At 40.8% G+C, this 24,030-nt stretch overlaps 2 protein-coding genes across 4 annotated transcripts in view; both read right to left on the bottom strand.

Annotated features, from left to right (window-relative positions):
• Positions 1–1,500: 1,500 nt before the first annotated feature.
• Positions 1,501–14,068, bottom strand: SLC25A31 (solute carrier family 25 member 31). The gene is made up of 6 exons (XM_035112455.2): positions 13,715–14,068; positions 9,554–9,681; positions 6,110–6,227; positions 5,553–5,707; positions 3,651–3,776; positions 1,501–1,784 (listed from the first exon to the last, which is right to left on the bottom strand). The coding sequence occupies exons 1-6, from the start codon at positions 13,929–13,931 to the stop codon at positions 1,584–1,586; spliced, it is 945 nt and encodes a 314-aa protein (XP_034968346.1). The 5' UTR covers positions 13,932–14,068; the 3' UTR covers positions 1,501–1,583.
• Positions 14,069–14,697: 629 nt separating this feature from the next.
• The window catches only part of INTU (inturned planar cell polarity protein), a 29,824-nt gene continuing 20,491 nt past the window's right edge, over positions 14,698–24,030 (bottom strand). The window contains exons 11-16 of one of the 3 annotated variants that reach the window (XM_035112453.2): positions 23,621–23,839; positions 22,712–23,167; positions 21,613–21,710; positions 19,496–19,685; positions 17,632–17,786; positions 14,698–17,281 (exon numbers count right to left, since the gene is read on the bottom strand). In XM_035112453.2, coding sequence (XP_034968344.2) covers positions 17,170–17,281; positions 17,632–17,786; positions 19,496–19,685; positions 21,613–21,710; positions 22,712–23,167; positions 23,621–23,839 — 1,230 coding nt within the window. In that variant the 3' untranslated portion in view covers positions 14,698–17,169. Of the gene's footprint in view, positions 17,282–17,631; positions 17,787–19,495; positions 19,686–21,612; positions 21,711–22,549; positions 23,168–23,620; positions 23,840–24,030 lie in introns of those variants that run through there. The other 2 variants (XR_004692425.2, XR_004692426.2) reach the window with 2 other exon arrangements.

The raw sequence follows: 24,030 nt of genomic DNA, 5'->3' as shown, positions 1-24,030 counted from the left end.
TCTCTGAAACATGCTTTCAGGGTGCTGCCAATTGAGCATCTGTTATTGCCGCAGGTTTATTCTGCAAGCGTGAAAGGACACTAGGGGAAAGGATTCTCCTGCAAGCTTGTTGGCTAGTAGTATAAGAATTAACACACTCCCACCATCTGTTGAATGAGAAGATTTTTTTCTTCCTTAATTTTCTATTTCAAGGTGGTGGAAGTCAGCCATTCAGCTTGCAACCCCGACCGTCAGACCAACACGGCTACCTACCGGTACCTGTAACTATCTCTAGACTATTTACTGAAGCTAACTGCTAAGCATACATCACTCCAGTATGAATAGATTTTTCACTGGCTCCCACTTTGCTAAATTCACTTTGCTAAATTCAAAGACCTGTTTTAGCTCTTTATACTCCGTGGCAGGGATATCTAAAGGACGGTCTTCTTCCACATGAACCAGACAGATCTTTTTCAAGGCCCTTCTTTTGGGGGCCCAACCACAGTAGGCATGTGGCTACTGGAGAGAAGGGCAACTCCCTTCTCAGGCATATCTTCCTGGCACCTTCTTTGTAATCTTTTAAGTGTCAGGTGAAGTTTTTCCTGTTCTTTGTGCCTTTAATGACTCATAGTTTATTCTCATTTCTGTTTATGTTGTCTTTATCTGAGCTAATTACCCTCTTTATTGTTTTATCTGCTGTTTTAGTTAGCTATCTCTTGTTGTTATGTTTATTGCATTTTACTACTTCACATTGTTAGCTGCCTTAAGGCTATTTGGCAAAAGGCCGGCTAGAAGTGCTATAAATACGTATGCAAGTAAGCTGTCTAGTAAGTACCATAAGCTACATCTATTCATAGCCATTTGCTTTCCTCCACATTTCTGTAATTTACACCAGAGTAATTCTATTAACTTGGAAGGGATTAGCATGGAGTTAAAGATTTGAAAATTACAACTTTTGCAAGAGCTTTGCTACCTTAATGGCTGTGGATATTAAACTGCCTCATAAAAACAGACGGATGTTTGTCTTGTCAGGAAAGCACCTCATTTCTGATTGCACTAATTAAAAAAAATCTAAAATCTGGTGCATGGATAGGGAATCTGTGGCCCTCCAGATGTTGTGGGACTACAACTCCCATTATCTCTGATCATTGGTCATGCTGGTTTGGACTGAAGAAAATTTGGACATCTGGAGGGCTGCATGTTCCCCAATGCTCTCTAGTGATGCTGATGCTGACCTTGCCTCATGGGTTCCAACCTCAGATCATTCGTGAACTCAACATGGCTTTGTCACTGTAAGTTGCCCAATTGTTAGATGAAAATAGATGAAAATAGCAGCAACCTTAGTTTTGACTTGGGAGTGAAAATGAGTGACACAACGAATACAAGTGAAAAAACGAAAGCCAGGCATCTGAAAGGAATGCACACACACAAAAACAAGTAAATGCAACTCTTTATGAAAGGAAACAAATCACGCTTTAGCTGCCTTCAAATCATTAGTGTAAATGATTAGCAGACCCATGCAAAACTTTTGATTGTTCTTACAGTACTCATCATATAATGAATGACACTTTAACAGTAGGCACAGGTGACTATTATCAGTGACTTTAGTCAGCTGATCCGCCTATTGATGGATCAATATTAAGAAATGCCTTAATTTTGTCATATAGGACCAACACCAAGGCGCCGCCTGTCCCACGAAGTACATTTGAAAAGGCTCCCCGAAAAAAGGCATTTAATCCTTCCTGGTTGTATATCTTGAAAAAGCAGTCAATGGTTCCTTTGTACTGACGTTCAGCCTCTCCACTCTGTGTTAAACAAAGTCAGATGATTGGAAAATGTACATGCTTACTATGTGGCAAGAGACTAATCTGGCATTTGGTATTTTTTATAATTTTCAGTCTAGGGTCTGATATATAGTATTAGACATTTTTGAAACTATAAGTCTAGAAACACCTCTCACTAATTTTATCTCTGTTTCAATATAAGCACCTTAATGAGTAAATGCTTCCCTGAAGTAGTTCTCTGCAGCTAAATTTAGCAAGTCTGTGATCTTCTTGTGATGTTTCTTTTAAGCTTCAGAGTTAAACAAGGTCATGTCATTCCTCAGGGTGTTTTGTAGCATGCTGATTCTTGGATAATGTCTGAAGCATATTTTTGGAACATTGTTCTTCACTGCCTTTTCGCTGAACTTCACATGGTTCCCCACCCCCACCCCCAACATCAGCAAGTACCAATCTAGACGTGTTTAGATATCCCCAAAGTTGGTAGTATGGTTTTTTTGATAGATATTTTTAAAAATGTGCTTGCATCAAAATGTTTACACTGGGGAATTTAATTTTCTTAATCTATTTTAAAAAATAGATATTTATATTGGGAGAGTCAAATAGAATTCCATATAAATCTGTAAGATATAAAAAATTAATTTCTCTTGCTTCCAAATTGGCATACTTTCTTTTCAAAAGTCTCTAATGTTGAAAAAAATCCAGAAGGAAGATTACATACAATTGCATAAATTGTTTCTCTTTTTGCAAATAAAACAGCAGTCAGGCAGACCCACATTGCTGAAATACACAGCAGACCTTCAAGAAAGCACACAACAGAGCTTAAGTTCTTTGCACCACAGGGCGACAACAGGATGGTTACTGCCCCCTTACCCCCAACGGGAAAAGAATAAAAATAAATGTATTTCTCTTAACACAAGGAAGAGGAAGAAGAAGAAGAAGAAGAAGAAGAAGAAGAAGAAGAAGAAGAAGAAGAAGAAGAAGAGGAGTAGTAGTTTGGATTTGATATCCTGCTTTATCACTACCCGAAGGAGTCTCAAAGTGGCTAACATTCTCCTTTCCCTTCCTCCCCCACAACAAACACTCTGTGAGGTGAGTGGGGCTGAGAGACTTCAAAGAAGTGTGACTAGCCCAAGGTCACCCAGCAGCTGCATGTGGAGGAACCTGGTTCCCCAGATTACAAGTCTACCGCTCTTAACCACTACACCACACTGGCTCTGCTTTGAGACACACACTGCTGCTTTGAAATTAAATCATGCAAAAGCAAAATCATCTGGTTTGCTCAGCACATCAACAGCCAAATGCACGTTTCTGACAAGCCATCTGGGCAACCACACAAATCTGTGGTCAAAATGTAGGGTCCACATACCCAGAGAAATGCCCCTCCCCCCGCCTGAGAGGGACCTGGTGATAGCACTTGTTATATGTGATATGCTATGCTGTGCAATTAGCTGATTGATAAAAATGGCTGCAGGAGCCTCTGCAAATGCAAATTGAAGGATGTCAGTGGGGGACAGGAGAAGAGTGTAGCTTTGAAATTTTTAATATTTCCCCTCCTAGAATCCCCCCCCAGGACTGTACCCCAGTTGCAGTGGCATAGGAAGCCGCTTGGGCACCCGGAGCGGCAAATATGACGCACATCCGCGGACGGGGCATCGCAACATAGCGTGCATGCTCAGCGCTGCTACATACGATGCATGCGTCGCTAAGTAGTAACACTGAGCATGCACGCTACGTAGCGGGGTGCTGGCACCGCTGCTTGCGCAGCCCCCAAAAGATGGAGCTGGGAGCGGGCCGCCCCCTCCACTCCCCCCCTTGCTACGTCCCTGCCCAGTTGCCCTTCTAGATAGGCCTCCCATGCTTAGACAGTAGCAAGTATATGTTGTTTACCTGCATCATCATGCGTCTTCTGACAGTGTCAAAGGGGTATGACAGTATGCCAGAAAATACAGTCACAGCTTGAGCTATTGCAAAAGATACGATAAATGGTGTTTCTTTTGGATTTGGCAACATTCCCTAAGAAGAGAAAAGAGAAATAAGAATTCACTGGGGTATCTTGAGAATCTAAATGGAAAAAACAGATGCTGTCAAATTGTTATATTGCTTCAGAATTTCCTAAGTGCATTGTATTTTGAATGGATTATTTTACATGGTCAGTGTAACTGGAAGCATATTCTTTTCTCCTTTTGTTTTACGCTTTACACATGGCAAACAAGCCAAATGATTTTTTTTTGGGGGGGGGGCAAATTAAGATTGCAACATATGCACATTTAACTTGTGCGATTGAAGCCTTACATGCTTGGCAGCTGGCCAGCTGATATCACACAAATTAAAGACACACAAGACAGAGTCTCACGCGGGCTTTGGGAGGCTCCTGCAAGATCTCTCGCAGTCTGAACGAGACTGTCCCGAAGCCTGGTTAGCACCTCTTAGAGCTTAAAAGCTGTCTCTGCAGCAGGAAATCACAAGAGATTTACTTCTAAATAAAAATGCATAGGATTCATCTGTGAGTCACATTAATTAAATAGTATAAAGTGTTTTATCCATACATATGAGCACCCCCATGTCCAATGAATACACTGAGATCTTGATTGTAAGGGCTGCCCAATTTAACGGTCAACTTGCTTTCTCATTTTAAATCAACAGGGCAGCCATTGTGAGCAAAGGAGCATCATATTGCATCAGACCTCTGGGCTTCAGGAACCAATTAGCAAATTGGGACAAATAAATGTGTAGAAATAATTAGCTTTAAAACAAGTGTTATCATCAACCATTAGGTCAGTGTTTCTCAACCTTTTTTGGGCCACGGCACACTTGTTCCATGAAAAAAAATCACGAGGCACACCACTATTAAAAAAGTTAAAATTTTTAACTCTGTGCCGCCCTATATTGACTATATAATTATGACTGTAATTTATTCTGTATTTCTTCCTCTCCCCGCTTTTTAAATACCAGTAAATGAAGCCAAAAGAGAGACAGCAGTGCTTAAATGCACAGATGTTTAAATGCACTTACTTGCAGGCATGCTAAGGTAGATTTCATTTGGAGGGAGGGGAGGAGAGGTGGAGAGAGGGAGAAGGGGAGGGAGCGCAGCCCAGAGCCGGCTCCACTCGCACTCTATTGTTCCAGGCACCGAGGCGAGTGGGGGTGGGGAGAGAAAGAAAGAAGCTGCAGGGAAATAAACCGGCAGTTGCTTACACGCGCGTAAACGGGTGCCGCTTTATTTCCCTGCACGGAGGAGGGAGGAAAGCTGGAAAGCTCCGCGAGGGAGGAGGGAGGAAAGCTCCGTGAGGGAGAAAAGCCCCGTGCATCCCCTCTCCCTGGACTGAAAGAAAGAAAAGAAAGCCGTAGCTGCTTACATGCGAGTAAGCGGCTGCTGCATTCTTTCCCTGCAGGGAGGAAAGCCCCGAGTGTCCCCTCTTCCTGCACGGAAAGCAAGCGGCAGCCGCTTACATGCGAGTAAGCTGCTCCTGTTTTCTTTCCCTGCAGGGAGGAATGCCCCGTGAAAGATTGGCGGCTGCCAGGCATCATGGCACACCAGCCAGCGGAACAGCGGTTGAGAAACGCTGATGTAGTAGATTTATTAAATTTATAAAATAATAACAAACTAAAGGAATACAAACCAAATTGGGCATGTCTTTTATCTTTAAGTCTTAGCTCTCTGTTTCCGCAATAGGATTAATAATATCTTAGCTGATAGGATAAATACTGTAAAATGCATCTATAATAAAGGTGGCAAATAAACAATCCTTTTTTTTAATGGGAAAGGGTGAGTTTGATCAGAAAACTTACTTTTATGGTGTCATAACATCCAAAATAGGATGCCCGATATACAATGATCCCCTGTACTGAAACACCAAACCCTTGATATAGGCCAGTAATGCCATCTTTTTTTGCAATTTTAGTAATACAGTCAGCAAGGCCTTTGAACTGTCGCTCTGCCATACCTAAAATGAAAGAAGAAATAACAAAACTAGGGGAGCACTTTAGCTCTAAGCACTCCTCATAATGAACCGGGGAACTATTACTATTAATTCATTTTTTAATCATGTCCTTCTTCCCAAAGGAGCCCAGGGAGCCATACCACAGGTAAAACATCATGAAAAACATTTTTTCAAAATAAATGCAACAATTTTCAGCTGCTGAAAACCTACTACCCATCACATACTAAACAGTTGGGTTGAAATCCCCCCCCCCCCGATTACATCAAAATGATGCTAATGGAGGGAAACAAATGTGTATCTCTAGGAAGGGAGCTCCATAAACTGGGGCACCACCACAAAGAAAGCAGAAACACAAACTGCCAGTCTCAGCACACAACCCTTAAAATATGAAGATGAAGCTCTTACCTTTTCCAATGTCCGCACCTAACCGGGTCCGTGCAAAGTCTAATGGATATACCACACACAATGAAGTTGCTCCAGCTGCTCCACCAGAAGCCAGATTTGAAACAAACCACCTCCAGAACTGAAAAGGAAAAAGCGCTGAGTTCAAAAACAGGGGTTGTAACAACCCTCCATTTTTATTTATTTATTTATTTATGCAAATACCTGAAGCAATGGTGCGATGACACAAGCCTGAAATTATGGGATTTTTTTTACATTCCCAATGGTGACGTTTGAATATAAGCAAATAAACAGTGTTCTATGGAATTTAAGATTTGACGGCAACATTTTAGTTGAGGGAATTCAAGATGGAGTTTCTTCTTGCAAATTCCCATGAGAAAATCCACAACTTGTGTTGCAAAGGGCGCACCAAACTCAAGACTTGGTGGCGAAACTTGGCTTGTGTGTAAAACAAATTTTAGACAACCTGAGGCTCTTTCACAAAATCCATCCCAACACAAATTGTGCCATGAAAATTGAGTAACAAAGGAACTTCAAAGGGAGAAAGAAAGATGAAACCAGTGAATTATAATTCATCAAGAGGTTCAGTGTAGTCTCAAACCTGTAGTTTGAAGCAGGACAAAGTTTTTTTTAAAAAAATATTACACTTCATGATAATTGGTTTACCGATGCCAAGATGTCTGTGTTATCCTCAACTGTTGTATGACTGACCACATTAAATTATGCAATTACTGGTATCACTGTCACTGTACTTCCTGAATTTCATTTACCTGTGACCACATTGTTTATCTTCTCCCCTTTCCCATGTGTGTATCTATTTATACACAAATATGTAACTCAGGATAACACTTCATGCATCTGATGAAGTGGACTATTTAGTATTTCTGGTGCCACAAGTTATTTTTGAATAACTAGGTTAAGGTTGTGTTTTGAAGTAGAAGATTTTTTTGGTTTCTTTACATTTTGGGGGAAGGTTGAGTGGTAGTCCACTGAGTTTTATCAGAGTAGACCTATTAAAATTAATGGGCCTAATTTAAACGGGTCTACCCTTAACTTATAGGGACCCAGGTGGCGCTGTGGGTTAAACCGCAGAGTCTAGGACTTGCTAATCAGAAGGTCGGCGGTTCGAATCCCTGCAACGGGGTGAGCTCCCGTTGCTCGGTCCCAGCTACTGCCCACATAGCAGTTTGAAAGCACATCAAAGTGTAAGTAGATAAATAGGGACCGCTCCAGCAGGAAGGTAAACGGCGTTTCCGTGCGCTGCTCTGGTTCGCCAGAAGCAGCTTTGTCATGCTGGCCACATGACCCGGAAGCTGTCTGCAGACAACGCTGGCTCCCTCGGCCTATAGAGTGAGATGAGCGTCGCAACCCCAGAGTCGGACACGACTGGACCTGATGGTCAGGGGCCCCTTTACCTTTACCCTTAACTTAGTTAAATATCACCCAGAATCTTTTGGCACTGGCATTTACAACTTTACAGTTTCAATGGGAGTTATTACACACAAATAACTAAAGCTAGATGACAACTTCAATATTCAAGACACACATTGTTGAAACTATTTATTTGAAAATATAACAGTATGATAATATTAAAAAAAATCAAAACTATTTTACCCTTTGGAGCATTTATATCACAAGGTACGAATTTCATGTTCTTTCAGAGTAAGAGCTTTAAAACTGAAATGGCTTGCATATGAATTTACTGGTATATACCAGTAATACTGACAGAAAATCAGCATGCAATGCAAGGTATTAAATCCAAATGCAGGGTATTTGTAAGTGGTTTTAATTATGAAATGGTACCAGGTGCTTTATATGACAAGTTTTTGGCAATGCAGAAGGCACTGGGAGGAAAGAAAATGAACCAGCTTGTTAGAAAAAAATCGCTTTAAAAAATCCCATGACAGTATCAAACAAAGATTACATAGCAATAAAAGATGTCCCCAAAATACATATATAGTATATTATATGTCATATAACAGCCTTTTTGTATTCCTGAGGCAATTGTATGTTGTTTGACCCCCTTCTCAAACTGTGGAATGTTAGGGCTGATTCACAATGACTGCTCTCCACATAAAATGGAGGGCACCCTTTGTGTGCCTGCGTGCAGCACCCACAATCCTACATGACTCCCAGCAGAGCACTCCTGGACCGCCTCCCCAAGTCGCAAACCTTGAGGTTCCTGCCAAACCTCAGCTCATAGTACCAATCGTGACTGGGGAGGCGTAGCTAGGGAAGAGGTTCAAGTAGGGTTGGCTCCTCTCTTTAAGCTGGTTCACAAAATCCCTGTCATTTGGGATCAATTCACACATTTATTTTGCTCCATAAGAAATACTCCCATGCATATGGGAATGATATGAATCAGAAACAGACAGCAGTAATTTCCACAGCTGCAACAGGGACTAAAAATCCTGTGTAAAGTGCAATGCCAATTCACTTTGCTTTGATGTTGAAATCACGGCCTCACACATTACTGTGCATGAGTGTTGTTGTTTTTTGCCGGGTGTGTGTGTGTGTGACAGCAGCCCAAACTTATATCTGAACTAGTCCTGTTGCTGAATGTGTGAACAGTCTCCACTGATTTTTCTTTTTTTAAAAAATATACTTACAGTGCTTGATTTGCAATGGCACTTTCACATGCACAAATTTTCATGTTATGCTGCAGTCACAGAGTGATGAACAACAGCGATGTGTAAACCTGCCCTTAAAGACTGCCTTTTCAGTATTCCTTTCGAAGGAGGCAGCTCTGCACTCTGATGGTGTCCTTTGAAAATACATGCATCTACCTTTACAGATCAAAAAAGCATAGCTGGGGAACAGTCAGTACCATCAGCACTATTAAAAGAAAACCATTTCAAAACTGCTGCTTTACGCCTCTGCATACCATGTGACTGGTCAAGTTGAACAGGTTTGGAGAGCTCCAGGAATCAGTGAGAGGATTGCTTGCTCCACTTACTAAGAGCAATTGGTTTTTTCATTTTGGCTTAAAGTACCAGCTGGACTTTCTTTTTTAAAAGATAAATTCAGATAAAGAATGTCTTTGTAAATAGCATGATACTGAGCTTCAAGTAGAAACATCCTATACTAATAAGCTCATTCTTCAGAGTACAGACTTGCATTGCTCAAATAGCACAATTCACAAACAAGATGGAGGTTATTAGCAGGCTAAAACTCCAACATATCCCAATGAGGACTGAGCGTGCACAGTAACTTTGGGGCACCAGCCTACTTGTAGGGAGGAGAGCAGGAATGAAGTTCACACAATTACTCATATTCATTAGCTTTTTTTCTTAAATACAAATTCCAATGCCTCTTCTATACACCACCTATTGAAATGTACTGTATACTATTAATAATTCAAAAGGATACCCCAATTTCTTCATGTTTGGACCAAGCAAAATGGTTTGGGACACATCAGCAATAAACAAAATGTTAGACCACATTTACCTGTTTCTCTTTATCCACTCCAGCCATGAAAATCTGCTTGTATTTGTCCTTAAAAGCAAAGTTTAGGGCTTGAGTTGGGAAGTACCGGATAACATTGGCAAGATTGCCACGCCAGAAGCTGGCAAATCCTACAGACAGAAGATTAAAAATGTATAGTTGGCATGATCTTAAATTGTTTCTGTTGCATAACTACATGTTTATGTGTACTGAACTTGGATCTATTCATATGCTTGAAATGGAACTTGTGGAATAAGTGAATCCATAGAGAGTTCAATGTGCAGTGATCATCCAATTCTTTCACCTTACATCTAGCTTCCTTATAATTCCCTATAACAACTCAGTACTGATTTTTTAAAAAGCAGAGAAAGTTGCAAACCCTGGAAAAAACAGAAGCTCAGCTCATCGATAGCAGTAAGCTGGATGCTATTAATCCTTTAAAGAGCCAGAGTTAGCAAATAAGCAGCAGGAAATAGAAAGTACACTGTGATGGTAAAGCATGCTAAATCTGTGTTTGATCGCCATCAAATATACAACCTAGTCTTAGTAAGATAGTACAGTACAGCTGTTTTTTAGGTTATGTTTTCACCACCAGAGGGGGTACTAAACCCATTTTAATAAGGAGTGGTGGACTTGGTTTGCAGTACATTGGAGGCATACATGCATAAATTTTAAATAACTAGAATTAGCCAAACAATAATTATTTTAGACATTCTGACCACCGTGCTGTTCCGGCTCAAGTGATCTTGCTAAGACTCAGGTGATGCAGTGTGTTAGTGCCTTACTAAGTAAAAACTAGATCAACAAAAGGAATTATTTTGGAGGAAGAGATTTGCTGAGAGCTGGGGAAAGTGAAGGCAAAACTAGGTTTGAGGAAGATCTGAAGAGGCAAAAGAAAGGGAGACAGGCAGACCTGGATTAAACTACATATGTATTTTAAGAGGAAATAAGAGCAGCATTTGAGAACAGGAAAAGTCGATCAAAGGGACAAATGGAAATGTTTAGGACCCCAGAAGCCGAGGTCTCACTGAAGGAATGTAAAGAGAGCTGAAAAGGAGCATGAAGCCAAGCAATACAAAAGCTTGTGAGCACCATTTAACTGGAAGGGAGGAGGGAGGAATAATTATTGGAAAGATATGAGAATCTTGGTGAGGTCAAAGAGGGCAATTTTACAGGATGAGTTTAGATCAGTGGAAAATGAGTTTAACATGCAAGTAAGATCTGCTCAGGACGCGGGTGGTGCTGTGGGTTAAACCACAGAGCCTGGGGCTTGCCGATCAGAAGGTCGGGTGAGCTCCCATTGTTCGGTCCCAGCTCCTGCCAACCTAGCAGTTCGAAAGCACGTCAAAGTGCAAGTAGATAAATAGGTACCGCTCCAGCGGGAAGGTAAACGGCGTTTTCATGCACTGCTCTGGTTTCACCAGAAGGGGCTTAGTCATGTTGGCCACATGACCTGTCTGCGGACAAAAGCTGGCTCCCTCAGCCTATAGAGCGAGATGAGCGCGTAACCCCAGTCATCCACGACTGAACCTAATGGTCAGGGGTACCTTTATAAGGTCTGCTCAAGACAAAAAGTACTCAAAGGATGGACAAGTGTTGCATCTGCAGGCATCAAGGTAAATAATGGTAATCAATAACGGGCACTCTATATATTCTGATGGAAAACAAGGCTTCTGCAAACTTTCAGTAAGATAAAAGATCTGTATTGTTGTGACATTGCAGTTCAGTACAAGTTGTAAGGAGACGGCTTACACTGCAGGACAAAGTACTGTATTTAAATTTAAAGTGATAAGCAAAGTATTGCTTCCAAGATTAGTGGCTGCCAAGACAGGAGTGCAAAAGATAGTTATGAAAAAAAGTTAAAACCAATGTTTTTACTAATAAGAGCAAGCAGGGCATGATTCCTGTTTTATTCAGTAGCTCAGCAGACCATAAATGAAGGACATACTTTCAACATTTGATGAATAGTAGATAATTATGTTCATTTTTGTGTTCATATTTTATTAAAGTTATGTAACTGAATGACATGGAACATAAAAGTCTGAGCAGTTGGTAATCCATATTTCATTCAACTTATAGAACAAATTTTAGCTCGCGCCCAACATTTAATATGACAACCTTCAATCTGTAGTGTTTAAACAAAGACAATAAAATGCGTCAGGCATTCATTCTCAGAAGAACATCTTCTATCATGTAAAATAACTCTAAAACGGGAACCAAATGTTTCATGTTAAATGCACAAAGGTATCACAGTTTGAGAGTCATCAATCCATGGTATGAACTGCCAATTAAGTTTTGAAATAACTTCAAGATACATATTCCTTTACTAGGTCCAAAAGCCCACTTCACATTTAGGGATAACATATTTGTATTGTCCTATATCACCTTACTACCCAAAAACTAGCAGTCTAGTTCTACACAGGTTGTTCTGGTATGTCCTGCTGAGTTCCGTAAAACATTTCTTAATAAAAGTGGTTTAGGACTGCAGCTAAAATGCTCAGAATCTTTGCTTCATGATGTGGGCTCCAAATAAGCCAGGCTAAATATTTTGCTGGTAAAACAGATATTGAAGGCACGCTAAACTACAAATTTAGTGCACATTAATACTATACTGTAAACACACAGCAAGGAAACAGATTTCATGCCTATTGAATTAAAGGTATATGGAGGTACTTAGAACAAGTTGTTTAGAGGACTTGTAGTTTTAGATTTGCTACTTTCCTAATCAAAGCAGCAGGACCCAGGTGGCGCTGTGGTTAAACCACTGAGCCTAGGGCTTGCTGATCAGAAGGTCGGCGGTTCAAATCCCTGTGATGGGGTGAGCTCCCGTTGCTTGGTCCCAGCTCCTGCCAACCTAGCAGTTCGAAAGCACGTCAAAATGCAAGTAGATAAATAGGAACCGCTACAGCGGGAAGGTAAACGGCGTTTCCATGTGCTGCTCTGGTTTGCCAGAAGCAGCTTTGTCATGCTGGCCACATGACCTGGAAGCTATACGCCGGCTCCGTTGGCCAATAATGCGAGATGAGCGCGCAACCCCAGAGTCGGTCACGACTGGACCTAATGGTCAGGGGTCCCTTTACCTTTTTAATCAAAGCAGCACTGTAATAGGAATCCGCAAACACAAAGAGCTGCTTACACTGACAATTATAATTTAAAAATATGAACATTCGTACTGTAAAATTTATTTTTATAAAAAACAACAACACCCTTAGAATTCACAATAAGAGTAGCGGCACAAAAATACATGGCACAGGTCAGTGTAAAATGTTATAATAATTATTTGGAGAAAGATAACCACCTATGAGATCTTCAACTATTATTCCAGGATGTCAAATTAAGTTTCTATTCTACGCAATGACCTGGGAGTAAGTCCCACTGAACTAAGTGGGGCTTAGTTCCAAGCAGACGTATCTAGGATCAAGCTGCATGTGTTGTGCAGTGGGAGTCTTGTATTTCTGTTGGTTAGAAAAGTAGGAGTATATATTACAGAACAAATCCTTGCTTGCTGGGTGAATATATTCCCTGTTAGCTGAAATGTGAGCATGTTGTATTAATTTTGCATGTGTAGATAGGTCAGTATGAATTAGGGAAACCTGGCGTTGTGGAAGCAGCCAGGAAGGTGATGGGAGAGTTGTACAATTGGGGGGGTGGGAGGATGTAAAAAGGATATTATGCACTATGTACTCTGGAGCATGTGCAACTGTTTGGTTGGAATGAAAACAATATAGGAATATAGAAGTGAGGCCTCATTGGAAGCACACAGCCCTTAAGGGAAAAGATTGGGAAAATGTAAAAGCTGCAATATTGCCTTGGAGAACACACACACACACACACACACACACACACAGAGAGAGAGAGAGAGAGAGAGAGAGAGAGAGAGAGAGAGAGTATTCAGAGTATTAATAATAAGTATTTGTTTTGTGCTAGGTATTCACAGAACTTAATATTACATTTCCCCACAATCTTTTACAACCGCCTAAAAAAGTAGGCCAGAATTATTAGCCTCTTATTGCAGCTGGTGGGGGGGGGGGTTGGCACAACAGAATTGCCTCCAAGGCCACTTATTTCGTTTAGTTGAGGCACAATTTAAACAAGGGACAATGTTTGTGGCTCTCACACCACGCCAACCCTTCAAGGAGGGCCTATTCTTTGGGGAAGACGTACCTTGCTCCCGAGGGATGCGCACAAAACAGTCTATCATGCCTTTGTACTGCTGGTCAACCCTGATCTGCTTGGATGAGCCCTGGACCTGCAGCAGCAGTTTCACACGCTCAATGGGCGCTACTGCCGTCTTGGAAATAGCTGCCGACACCCCGCCTATCATGAGGTCTTTCCCGAAGGAGACAGGGTCGAAAAGCTGCTTCCCCTCTGCAGCCTGCATGTTGTCGACTGGGTGGGCACAGGGGTTTGGGTGGAAATGGAGGCCCCAAGTGGCATCCCCCAGCACCAGGCAACACTTCTAACTGCCACTGCTCAGGAAGAGCCAATGGAGTCCCCCTCCCCCAACCGGATCAGAAGCATGCATTCTCAAGCCACATGACCCAGCAGCGCCCAATCACAAGAGCTTTTCTTCCTGGGCATCCCTTCTCAAAGATGATTCTGGGCCTCCTGGAGATGGAAGTTAGTAACTTCCTCTGCTAGCAAGGGCCTAGAAACCAGCAAAGCAGGCACCGGGAGAGGGACATTGCCTGAATAATGACGATGGGCTCCTCCGAACGCAGTTTCTCCAACCAAAGGTTAACAGGTGTTCAAGCTTTGGCTGTTGAGCAAAAAACAGAAGTTTGGCTGGCAAGATATCCCACTAGGGCTCGTGGAATTCATTTTAGGACTAAAATATTTCAGACTGGCTTTTAAAGGCAGCACTGTTACTGTAGGGGCAGGCGTCCCCAAACTCGGACCTTCAGATGTTTGGGACTACAACTCCCATCATCCCTAGCTAACAGGACCATGGGTCAGGGATGATGGGAATTGTAGTCCCAAAACATCTAGAGGGCCGCATTTGGGGGTGGCTGCTCGAGGGCCTGACTCAATCAATCCATCCCCACTTAATTCAGCATTCTTGTTGCATTTCTTACCGTAGAAGAGACTTTCAGCAGTGTTGTGGGTTCTAGAATTATGCAACAACAATTATGCAACCAAAATTTAGTGGTACAAAAGTTAAGAGGCCACAGAGTCTTTATTTTTATTATTTTGGAGAATTATGACCAAGCAAACCCACAAGGCTGTTAAGATTACCTGAGGCAAAGATGGGGAACCTCAGACTAGAGTTCCCATTATCCCCAATTGTTGGTTATGAGTGGGGCTAATGGGAATGATAATCCGGTATGTTTTAAAAGGCCACAGGTTCCCCATCCCTGGCCTAGGAGATATTTCTGCAGTAAGAGAAGTGATGTTTCCAGTTAAGTTGCGTAATAATTAGTAAACATTAAGAATGAATGCAGTAACTGGGAATCTTGTGTGAATGGTGCAAGATTCTTCTGCCAGCCCCATAAGATCAGCCCACAATGTTAAGCAGATGCCCTTAACCCTCTGCAGAGGCTTTTGTGCATATAGGGAGCTTATGGGGAAGTGGAAATGCTGGTTGTGTGACCTTCCTCCTGCTTGTGAAATGTTGTATACAGTCCCATATGAGAGTATAAAAATATACAGGACACATTCTGCAAATATGTGTCTTTATTGTAAATAAATAAAATAAAAATAGTTTATACAATTTTTTGAAAGCAAAATGGTTATTTCCTTCTGATGTTTGCCGCAGAGCATCAATAAGGGCAATGTTACTTTATAACAAGTAATGTTTATTCATTCACATAATTATACATAACATCATTTATTGTATAAAATATTATAGCCCTTTAATGTAAGGTAGTCTTCCCCCCCCCACTGTGTAAGAAAAAAATCAGAAAAAGTTCAGGTGTTGTTTCCCCCCCCACTGATCTTTAATATATTCCATTGCATGTGTAGAATACTGTACACTATGTAATATATTAAACACTAGCTGGCCCTGCACGCGTTGCTGTGCGTTAGTCTGTGAAATGGAGGGTAATAGCCCCCCTTCAGATCCCCCTGAGCCTCAGAGTCCCCCTGAGTCGAGGCGAGACACTGTGGAGAGGGCAGGTTTCATCCCTGTGTCTCCCTCCCCCCGTTCTGACCCATTACGTATCCCTGCCCTCTATTGCCCCCCACCTCCACTTGGCCTGGTCTGGAAAGCGGCCTAGTCTGCAAAGCCGAGGGGAGATATTGTAAATGGGGTGGGGGGTGGCCACTGCAAATATCTGAGGACTTAAACTGGGGAGAGAAAGTGCATGGTTGTTGTTGTTTTTTTAAAAAAAGACACAGAGGCTTACAATCAGTTGTTTCTCCTAAAATAAGACATACCCATAAAATAAGCCATAGCAGGATTTCTAAGCATTACACAACGGCCACTAAATTATAAAGCGAAAACCCCTCTCTGTGCCCCCAAGAGTGTGTTAGGAGAAATGATGAACGACTGCCTAATGCTGCCAGGCGTTTATTAATGCAGCCGCCGGGAGAGGCTTTGAGCTTGGGGTGGAATGGCTGTTTCGGTGGCTGTTGGACAGTTGCTCCCCCCAACCTACGTCAGCCCATGTCCTATTTGGGCTTCTCCTCCCCCCACCTCCCACCCAGGGCTCCATTCGGGATAGTATTTAAAGGGCTGTAGAGCCGAGGCCTAGTCTGTAAAATGGAGCCAAGGCCTCCTGTTTTACAGGATCTCGTGGCGGAGGTGGGGTTTGTGGGTTATCCCCCCCCCCCAGGCCTAGTGGAGGCCTAGCAGCCTGGCAGGGCCTAGGGGTTTGATAATGGCCGACTTTCAGTTGCTTGGTTGATGATGTCATTTGATTTGTGGGTGTGGCTTAGATTTCACAGGAAGGGAGGGGGTGTACTGTGGGAGGAATTCCACTTGAGGGCGCTGTTTGACTTGGTGGAAAAGCGGGTCAAATCCTGCCAAGGTGTGTGATTTGAGGTTTTTCATGTCCCCTACAACCCTTGGGGAGTGGCCTGAATCGCTGTGTCAAAATTTCAGGACGATCGGTCAAGCGGTTACGGAGAACATAGCGGCCGTCAATTTCAAGATTTTTACATTTTTATATATATAGATTACACTCCCTAAGTTGGAAGTCCAGAAGTGTGTGTGTGTGAAACTGAGTTCTTTACGGCTGTTCATTTTCACAAAGTGCCCCACAGATCGCTGCCCCTGCCCAACTGCATTTTTAACCTGAGGAAAGTGTAACAGATGTTTGGAGCTTTTAAACCTTGCAAAAAAAGAAACTCAGCTCTGAGAATGCAGATCTACATATGGTTCATGTGTACAGATTCTTCTTGATCACAGCGCTTATGTGCAAAATTTGTTGCAAGGCAGTAAAGAGAAAATCACAACTTGCTTATATTTTTTTTTAAAATAAGTAATTTGAAAAGTCAGTCTACTCAGAATACTGTTGATGACACCAAAGTATTATTATAAACATTTGAAAAGTTATTCATCAAGGAGATTATTCTAGAGGAACACTTCAAAGAGCTTCAGAACAAAACCATAATTTAATTCTTATTTTTGTGCCTTAAGTGTGCTGGAAGGTTTATGATGGTCGTATAAGTAAACAAATTTACAGAGCTAAGCCAAAAGATAGCTTAAAAGCCAGTTCAACAGCAATCTCTGTAACTGAGTCATGAAAACAGACATAAAACTCCCGAGGCTTGGGATCTATGAAGAGTCTCCTGTAAAAAATAAAAAAAACCTTTGTGTCAGAACAAGGTCTTTAGGCTATTCTAAAAACAGTCTGTGCTTTTGTAAGGGTTTAATAAAGAACTAAAAATGGAATAACTATACAGCAGTACACGCTGAGCTTTCAAGATGTTCTTTGCTTGGTATATTTATGCACATTGAATTGATCCTCTGCTATGTTTTCAATCCTTTGTGGTACAAAAGTTAAAAATAGATAGCTGCATTAGGGAAGGGACTAAGACCACCCATGTAAAAGTTGCTGAATTACAAACTTTGGAAAACAGAAGTTTTGAGGATTTGGGCAGTCCATAAAACAGGAAAAAAGGTATTATTGCTCACTTACCCCACAACCCAGTACATTATAGTTGGTGGAGGTTTCTTTTGGTCCGTCCAGTTGTCAGGAGAACATTCAAACAACACCCCATGTTCTTTCACTTGATGTAGGCCAGAATTTGCTTTTTTGCGATCTGAACTTCTAGTACCTGCAGTCTTTTTAGCCTGTAATGAAAAACAAGAAAGTAAGTGGGCAGTGAAATCTGAATTAGCATTATGAGCAAGGAATAGAAACCTTGCTTTCACTGTCTGTGATAAAACATAGATCAAATATTTTCTGAAATATTATGACTAAGGACATTTTTACACCTTTTGATAAACAGCTGTCCACACTGGCTGAAGTCACACATCAAATTCAACCATAGCTTGTTTTTAACTAAGGGTTAATGTGACCACACAGTGTTCTTGGTGCACACTCCTGAAAGGTGCTAATGTTGCGATGTCAGGAAACAAACCAGAGTCTGGCTTTTTGAGCTGTCTGAATATGGGCTCATTGTTTGTTTCTCTCCAAACAAACCATAAGCAGTAAGACAAGAACAAACCTTAGTTACTGCTCATGGATTGTTTGGAGAGAGCAACCATGCTCAGTACTACTTTTCTATAAAAGAGGTGCCAGAACTCACCATTACCACTTCCCTTGTTCTCTTATAATGGCAATGGCACCTACTTGAGAAGTGCTGGAACTGAGTTCCGGTAAGTTTCAGCTGAAAAAAGCCCTGACCATGCTGGATTCAGACATTACAAAAATCCAGATTCTGGCTTGTTTCCTGGCAGTGCAGTACATTTCAGCAGCATGCATCAGCACAATGTGTCTTCACATTAAATCATAGTTTGTTTTAAACTATGGTTTAATGTGATGTGTGAACCAAGAAATAGCTGTCTACTCAGCTACAGCTAGAATTGAAAAGAAATTTTCAGACTTGGGAAGTATAACATTACAGTACTCTGATTTCTCTTCTAAGTTGAATGTTTGCTTCCAAAGCGACGTTGCTGCAGACATAAAGAATAAAACTAGGCATGGTGCCATAGCTAAGGAAATATAAATACTGAAGAAAATGGTCATTAAATATACTTCTCAGCTGGATTTTCTTACTAAAGTTAGCAGCTGAAAGAATTCGCTTAAATCACATTTTATCCACTTTGTTCGGCTCTCATCTTATACCAAAAAAGGTTATATCCGTGTTACATACATATAGTAAAGCTGATTTAATTTTCATACTGACCATTGTGCTAAAGCAGTCCTGATTAAAGAAAGTTGACAATGCAGCAGCCTGGTTCAGATGTAACATCAGACCATAATAATCAAATCCTCTCTTGATTTCATGAATGGTAGAATCAATCTTTCCTGGGAGCTTAAATTCTATGTCTCAACCTAACACAAATACCATAGTTTTTTGTTACAAGAACATGCCATAGCACGCTGCAGACTTAGTGCTCCCCTCTCTTCCTTGCTCCCCTCTCCTTGTACTTATGAACTGTAGAAGGGTGTGTGTAAGCCCAGTACTTGCTACAGCTCATTATTGTAACAAGAAACCATGGTTTGTTGTCATATCTGAATGAGACAGAGTGAATTACTTGGAAGTACTGTACAGACTTTATAACTCTGCAAATTCTGGCTCTACCATTATTTAAATTGAGATTAGATTTCATTAATAAACAGTTAATTTTGCCATAGTAATGCGGTTAAGAAGTTAAATTTATTTTTAAAAGTGAATTTATCCCCATTTTAAGAGAAAAGAGTTATGCTGCAATACTATACTCACTTATCTGGGAGAAAGTCCCATTGAATTCAGTAGGGCTTACTTCTGAGTAGCTATGTATTCCCTTGTTAGGAACAAAAGAGTTTCCCCATAATTAAAGATAATGATGCATACTTCACTTGTTATAGTTTGTTGAAAAATGGAACGGATGGAAAGGCAACAGCGATGGAAATTCTTGATGAGCTGGGGATGGATAGTTCCACTCAGCTGTGCGACTTCAGCATGTGTTGGAGTGATAAAAATTCCATGCATTGTTTCTAGAGAAATATAGTGGAAGAGAGTGTTTTCAGGACCAGATGTCAACCTTCAAGAGCAAAAGAAAATAGTTAATCAACCATCACCTTTTTACAATTAAGAACACAACCCCTACTGTGCAAAGCAAACACATCAGCTATAACATAGTAAGGCGTGGCTTGTTTCTATACAAATTAATTGTGAACATAGGTGGTGCTTTATTGAAATAGTCATGGGCAATAGTAAATTAATTAAAAAACCCAAATAGACTAAAATATTCAAGTGATATTTTCTAGATTGATATTCTACATCTAAAAGCTAACCTGTTCAATTAAAAAGTGATAACTGATAGGATATTTCAGTGTGTATGCTTAGAAGTACTCTCCCATCAATCTCTGTACTTATCAGCAGGGAAGAGAGATGGGCACTGTCTTTGGTGGCTTATAAAGACAGAGGAGAGCAGAATCAGCCTTTATAATCATTTTGGCTTGACTTCCATGTACAGTCAAACCTTTGTTCCCGAATGGCTTAGTTGCCAAACAAATAGGCTCCTGAACACCACAAACCCGGAAGCAAGTGTTCTGGTTTGTGAATGTTTTTTGGAAGTGCAGGAAGCTCCTGCAGCCAATTAGAAGCCACACCTTGGTTTTCGAACAGTTCCGGGAGTCGAACGGACTCATGGAACACATTAAGTTCTAGAATCAAGGTACCACTTAGGTCTGAGATAAATTTTTGCTGCACTGCTGTGAAACACGGGAGGCATTTAGTGAGCTGAGATGAATTTGAGTTTTCATTAGCTGTTATATAATAATATAATATGGAAATGTTCAACACTACGCACCGTGAAATATATTACAACATATTGCTATAAAGCACTCTTGCAGAACTATGTAAAAGTTTGTTTTCTTAGCTTGCTGAAGCACTCATTTTGTATGTTCTGTCCTAAGAAGCTGGTGACTTCTCTTAAGATTTCTGTTTAGCTGAAATTAAGTTAGATTTTTGTAGGTTTTGGCATTTGAACCTACCGGTACTTGTAGCAAGGTCACAATTTTATTCCTTACAGTTTCAAGGAATTTATTCGGTCAAATTAAGCAGGGACAATTTTGCTGATAGTCTACCTTCTGACAGTAGAAACAACCAGCTTTTTGGTTGGATTGGCTGTGGAGCAAGAGTGGCTTAAGACAGCAAATGAAATCAGCTGTTTATTCTACCTGTCATTATTAATAGGGGAGCAAAGGATGTCAGTCCATGTGTTGGACAGACCTTTGTGTCCAGACCCTCAAAATCCCTCTTTCTTCTCAGCAAGGCCACTCCTAAGCACATTATGGCCCATGCCCAAGCACAAGATGACAGTAAGAGCCACTTTTCACAACCTTCCACGCTAAGCATAAAAAGTTGCCGCAGCAAAAGTGCAGGGAACTGGGCTTAGCTCAAAAGGATTAGTTAAACAGTCGAGTTATTTAAAGCAAGAGTTTATAAGAAATGTGCAACAACAGCAAGAAACCTGTACCAGTAACAATTAACAAATATTTTGTATGGGTTTTTTATTTATTTTTTTCAGATTCAGTCCTAAACAAATGTAATGAAATATTGCAATAGTTTGCAGAAATAAATATATGCACACCAATGAAAAGCTTGTGTTTTTACACCAGATTCCCAAGGAAAGCCTAGCAAAGAGCTCTTCCTGCTGCCCCACATGGCTTAAGTGGGGAAGGTCAAGAAAGCATGGGGAAGTTCCCTGTGTGGAGGTGCATGGTTAGTGGAAATTCATTCTAAGGAAAAGTGTGTACACTTGCATAGCACACTAGCTAACCTTAATGCAATTATAAAGATAGGCTTCCAGCCACAGAAGGACATTCAGAGCTTCAAAAACTGACCACTTTCCAATAGGCAGTCTAATAACTGGCATACCAGCCTTATTTTTTTATCTGCATACATCCACACACAAAATATTAATGTAGTCAGAAGCTAAAGAACAAAAGTTAATAACACCTTACTTCATAACATTATACAGTTCAGCTTCCTTATCTGTAAGGTTCTTTTTGAGGGTTCCTAAATTAAAAGGATTTGGAAGAATATTCTTCTTTTTAGCGATCTGAAAAACAAGCATAATTAAAAGCTCACAGTAGGTGTGTGATTCAGATTTTAACATACTGTACAAGTACCAAGGCTGTTATTAAAAATATTACGCTAGTTCAGCAATTCACATGCTTTCTGATCCTATGCTGAGCTATCAAGTGACAGGCTACATTATTTTTTGAAAGATTTACAGTTATTTTAAAAAAATGTAATTGTTTTTCAAAACCAACTTGAACAAATCTTCTGTTACAAATTGTTTTGTGCTCTTTATTGGAGAGAGATGGAAGGTTGTAGCCAACGAAGTCATACTTTTAGTAAACCCAAAGAAATAATGGACAATACTAATGTGTGTTCACCGATTTCAAAGCGTTCTAAATATAATTTAGTTGCATACAACCCATAGCTTTCAGCACAAAGACGTATTATGCAGTTTTAATAAATTATGCGGATCAGACTAAACTGATTTGATGCCAATCAGAATTAAAATTTCATGTTTGATTCTTGTTGTTTAGTTTGGAATTTAGAAGTACTGTACTACCAAATGTGTATTATTTTACACATATTTTTGGTTTAAGAAATGTGGAAAAACCTTTGTAGAAACATGGCTGTGGGGAAGCCATGTGAAAGAAAAAGGAACTCAGCTGGGTATTTATTGAATTCTGGCAAGAGAGAGGAACACTTTAGTAACCTCATCTTGCAATGACGGCATGCAAAGCACCCTTGAAACAGGGTTATACAACTATGACAAAAACCTTCCAATTAGAATACATGGCACACCCATATACATAACTCATTTTTGGCAACTCTCACTTCTCCAAGCTGTGCTTATGGATGGAAAATGATTTAGGAGTTTACCGAAAGGAAATAAGACTGGGAAGCTACATCAGGGACATGAACCACATCCTCCCCTTACACTCAGGAAGTTCTCCTGCAGCTTGCTTCTGCTGTTTGTGCCAACACATTACTATGTAGGAAACATAATTTAAAAAAATTATTTAGGGAAAGCAAGAGCATTACCGTAAACAGACTATTACTTCCATCAAGTCGTCCAGGACCTTTCAGTTGCACAGGATTTGTATTAAGGTTCCCACTTCCTGCTTCAGGGCTGTTGCTATCATTGTCAGGCACCCCACTATTTCTTAAGGGACTAGGCTTACGTGTCCTTAAGGAAGAATCACTAAATGGCACTTTTTTACTTGCGGGAGGGCCTGCTGTGTACTGCAGTTTGTTGAGAAAAGACAAGCTGGTCAAGCTTTCCAGTTTGTCCCGCGATGCAGGGAGGAACCAGTCTACACAGGATAGCAGCGGAGTGGAGGGCGATTCCAAACACTCATCTATGCTGAGATCTATTCCATCCAACTGAAGGATAGTTGCTTTCACCTGATCCACATATATGCAATCTGGCCCTGGATTTCCAATGGCCTTGGAAGCACAACCTCCCGCTTCCAGCAAGACACTCAACATAAAGTGCCTCTGAAAGAAAAAGGGAAGAATATGTTTGTTAGTGGGATTCCATTTTTCAATGTCTGTGACATTCAAAAGAATTCGGAAAAGCCAGAACAAGCAAGAGTTAAAATCTCAGAACTCAAATCAGAGGGCAAAGGAACTACCAGACATAAAAAATTATGTAATTTACGGTGACAGGGATGGTGGCAACCAAACTTTTCTAGTGGTATAGTACTGCAACTGAGAAGGTATTGTATCATGCCAATACCCTGCTCAGTGGAGTATGTGTGCATGTGTTGTGGGTTATTTGAAACAGGACCTCCTTTGTTGACCTGACACAAAATATATTTCAAATAACTTGAGCAAAAAGGAAATGCTCATAAATGACATATATAGAACCTTAGCACGTGCTCATTACAGCATGCATTTTAACAGAAAAACAGCTGTAAATGTACCAACACCCCCCTAAAAAAAACTTACCAGACCAACTATGAGTAAAAAGTATCTTGCTCTGGGTTCTTCATACCCTTCAGAAGATGCTTCACATGCCTGAAGATGATGTTGTGGAAACACTTCTCGCCATATTACTAACTGACCAATGCGCTGTTCTGCTGCCAAGGGCAAGAGGCAATAATGCCTGCTATATAATGCAATATCAATTAAATCCTCCTTTGGCAAGTGATTACTAATTAAATATCCCTGAATTAAAAACAAAGAGACAGCACAGATTCAAGATATCATGTATAACCAGTTTCTTTATTCAAAGAGTTTTCCGCCTGCAAGGGTTTGGTTTTATTATCTCACCAGAGTGGTGCATGCTCTAGTTACCTCCCGCTTGGACTACTGAAATGCACTCTATGTGAGGTTACCTTTGAAGGTGACCTGGAAAC

Source organism: Zootoca vivipara, chromosome 9 (assembly GCF_963506605.1).
Source record: "Zootoca vivipara chromosome 9, rZooViv1.1, whole genome shotgun sequence".
Taxonomy (NCBI): domain Eukaryota; kingdom Metazoa; phylum Chordata; class Lepidosauria; order Squamata; family Lacertidae; genus Zootoca; species Zootoca vivipara.
This window is presented reverse-complemented; position numbering and strand designations above follow the sequence as displayed.

What these genes read in the sequence shown, in the direction of transcription:
- SLC25A31 (XM_035112455.2), bottom strand. Translation starts at nt 13,931, where the DNA reads ATGCAGGCTGCAGAGGGGAAGCAGCTTTTCGACCCTGTCTCCTTCGGG. An exon ending in GAGTGGATAAAGAGAAACAG is followed by an intron (nt 6,228 to 9,553) that starts GTAAATGTGGTC and finishes TTTCCTTTTCAG; the next exon opens with TTCTGGAGGTGGTTTGTTTC. An exon ending in GATGTTATGACACCATAAAA is followed by an intron (nt 3,777 to 5,552) that starts GTAAGTTTTCTG and finishes TTCTCTTCTTAG; the next exon opens with GGAATGTTGCCAAATCCAAA.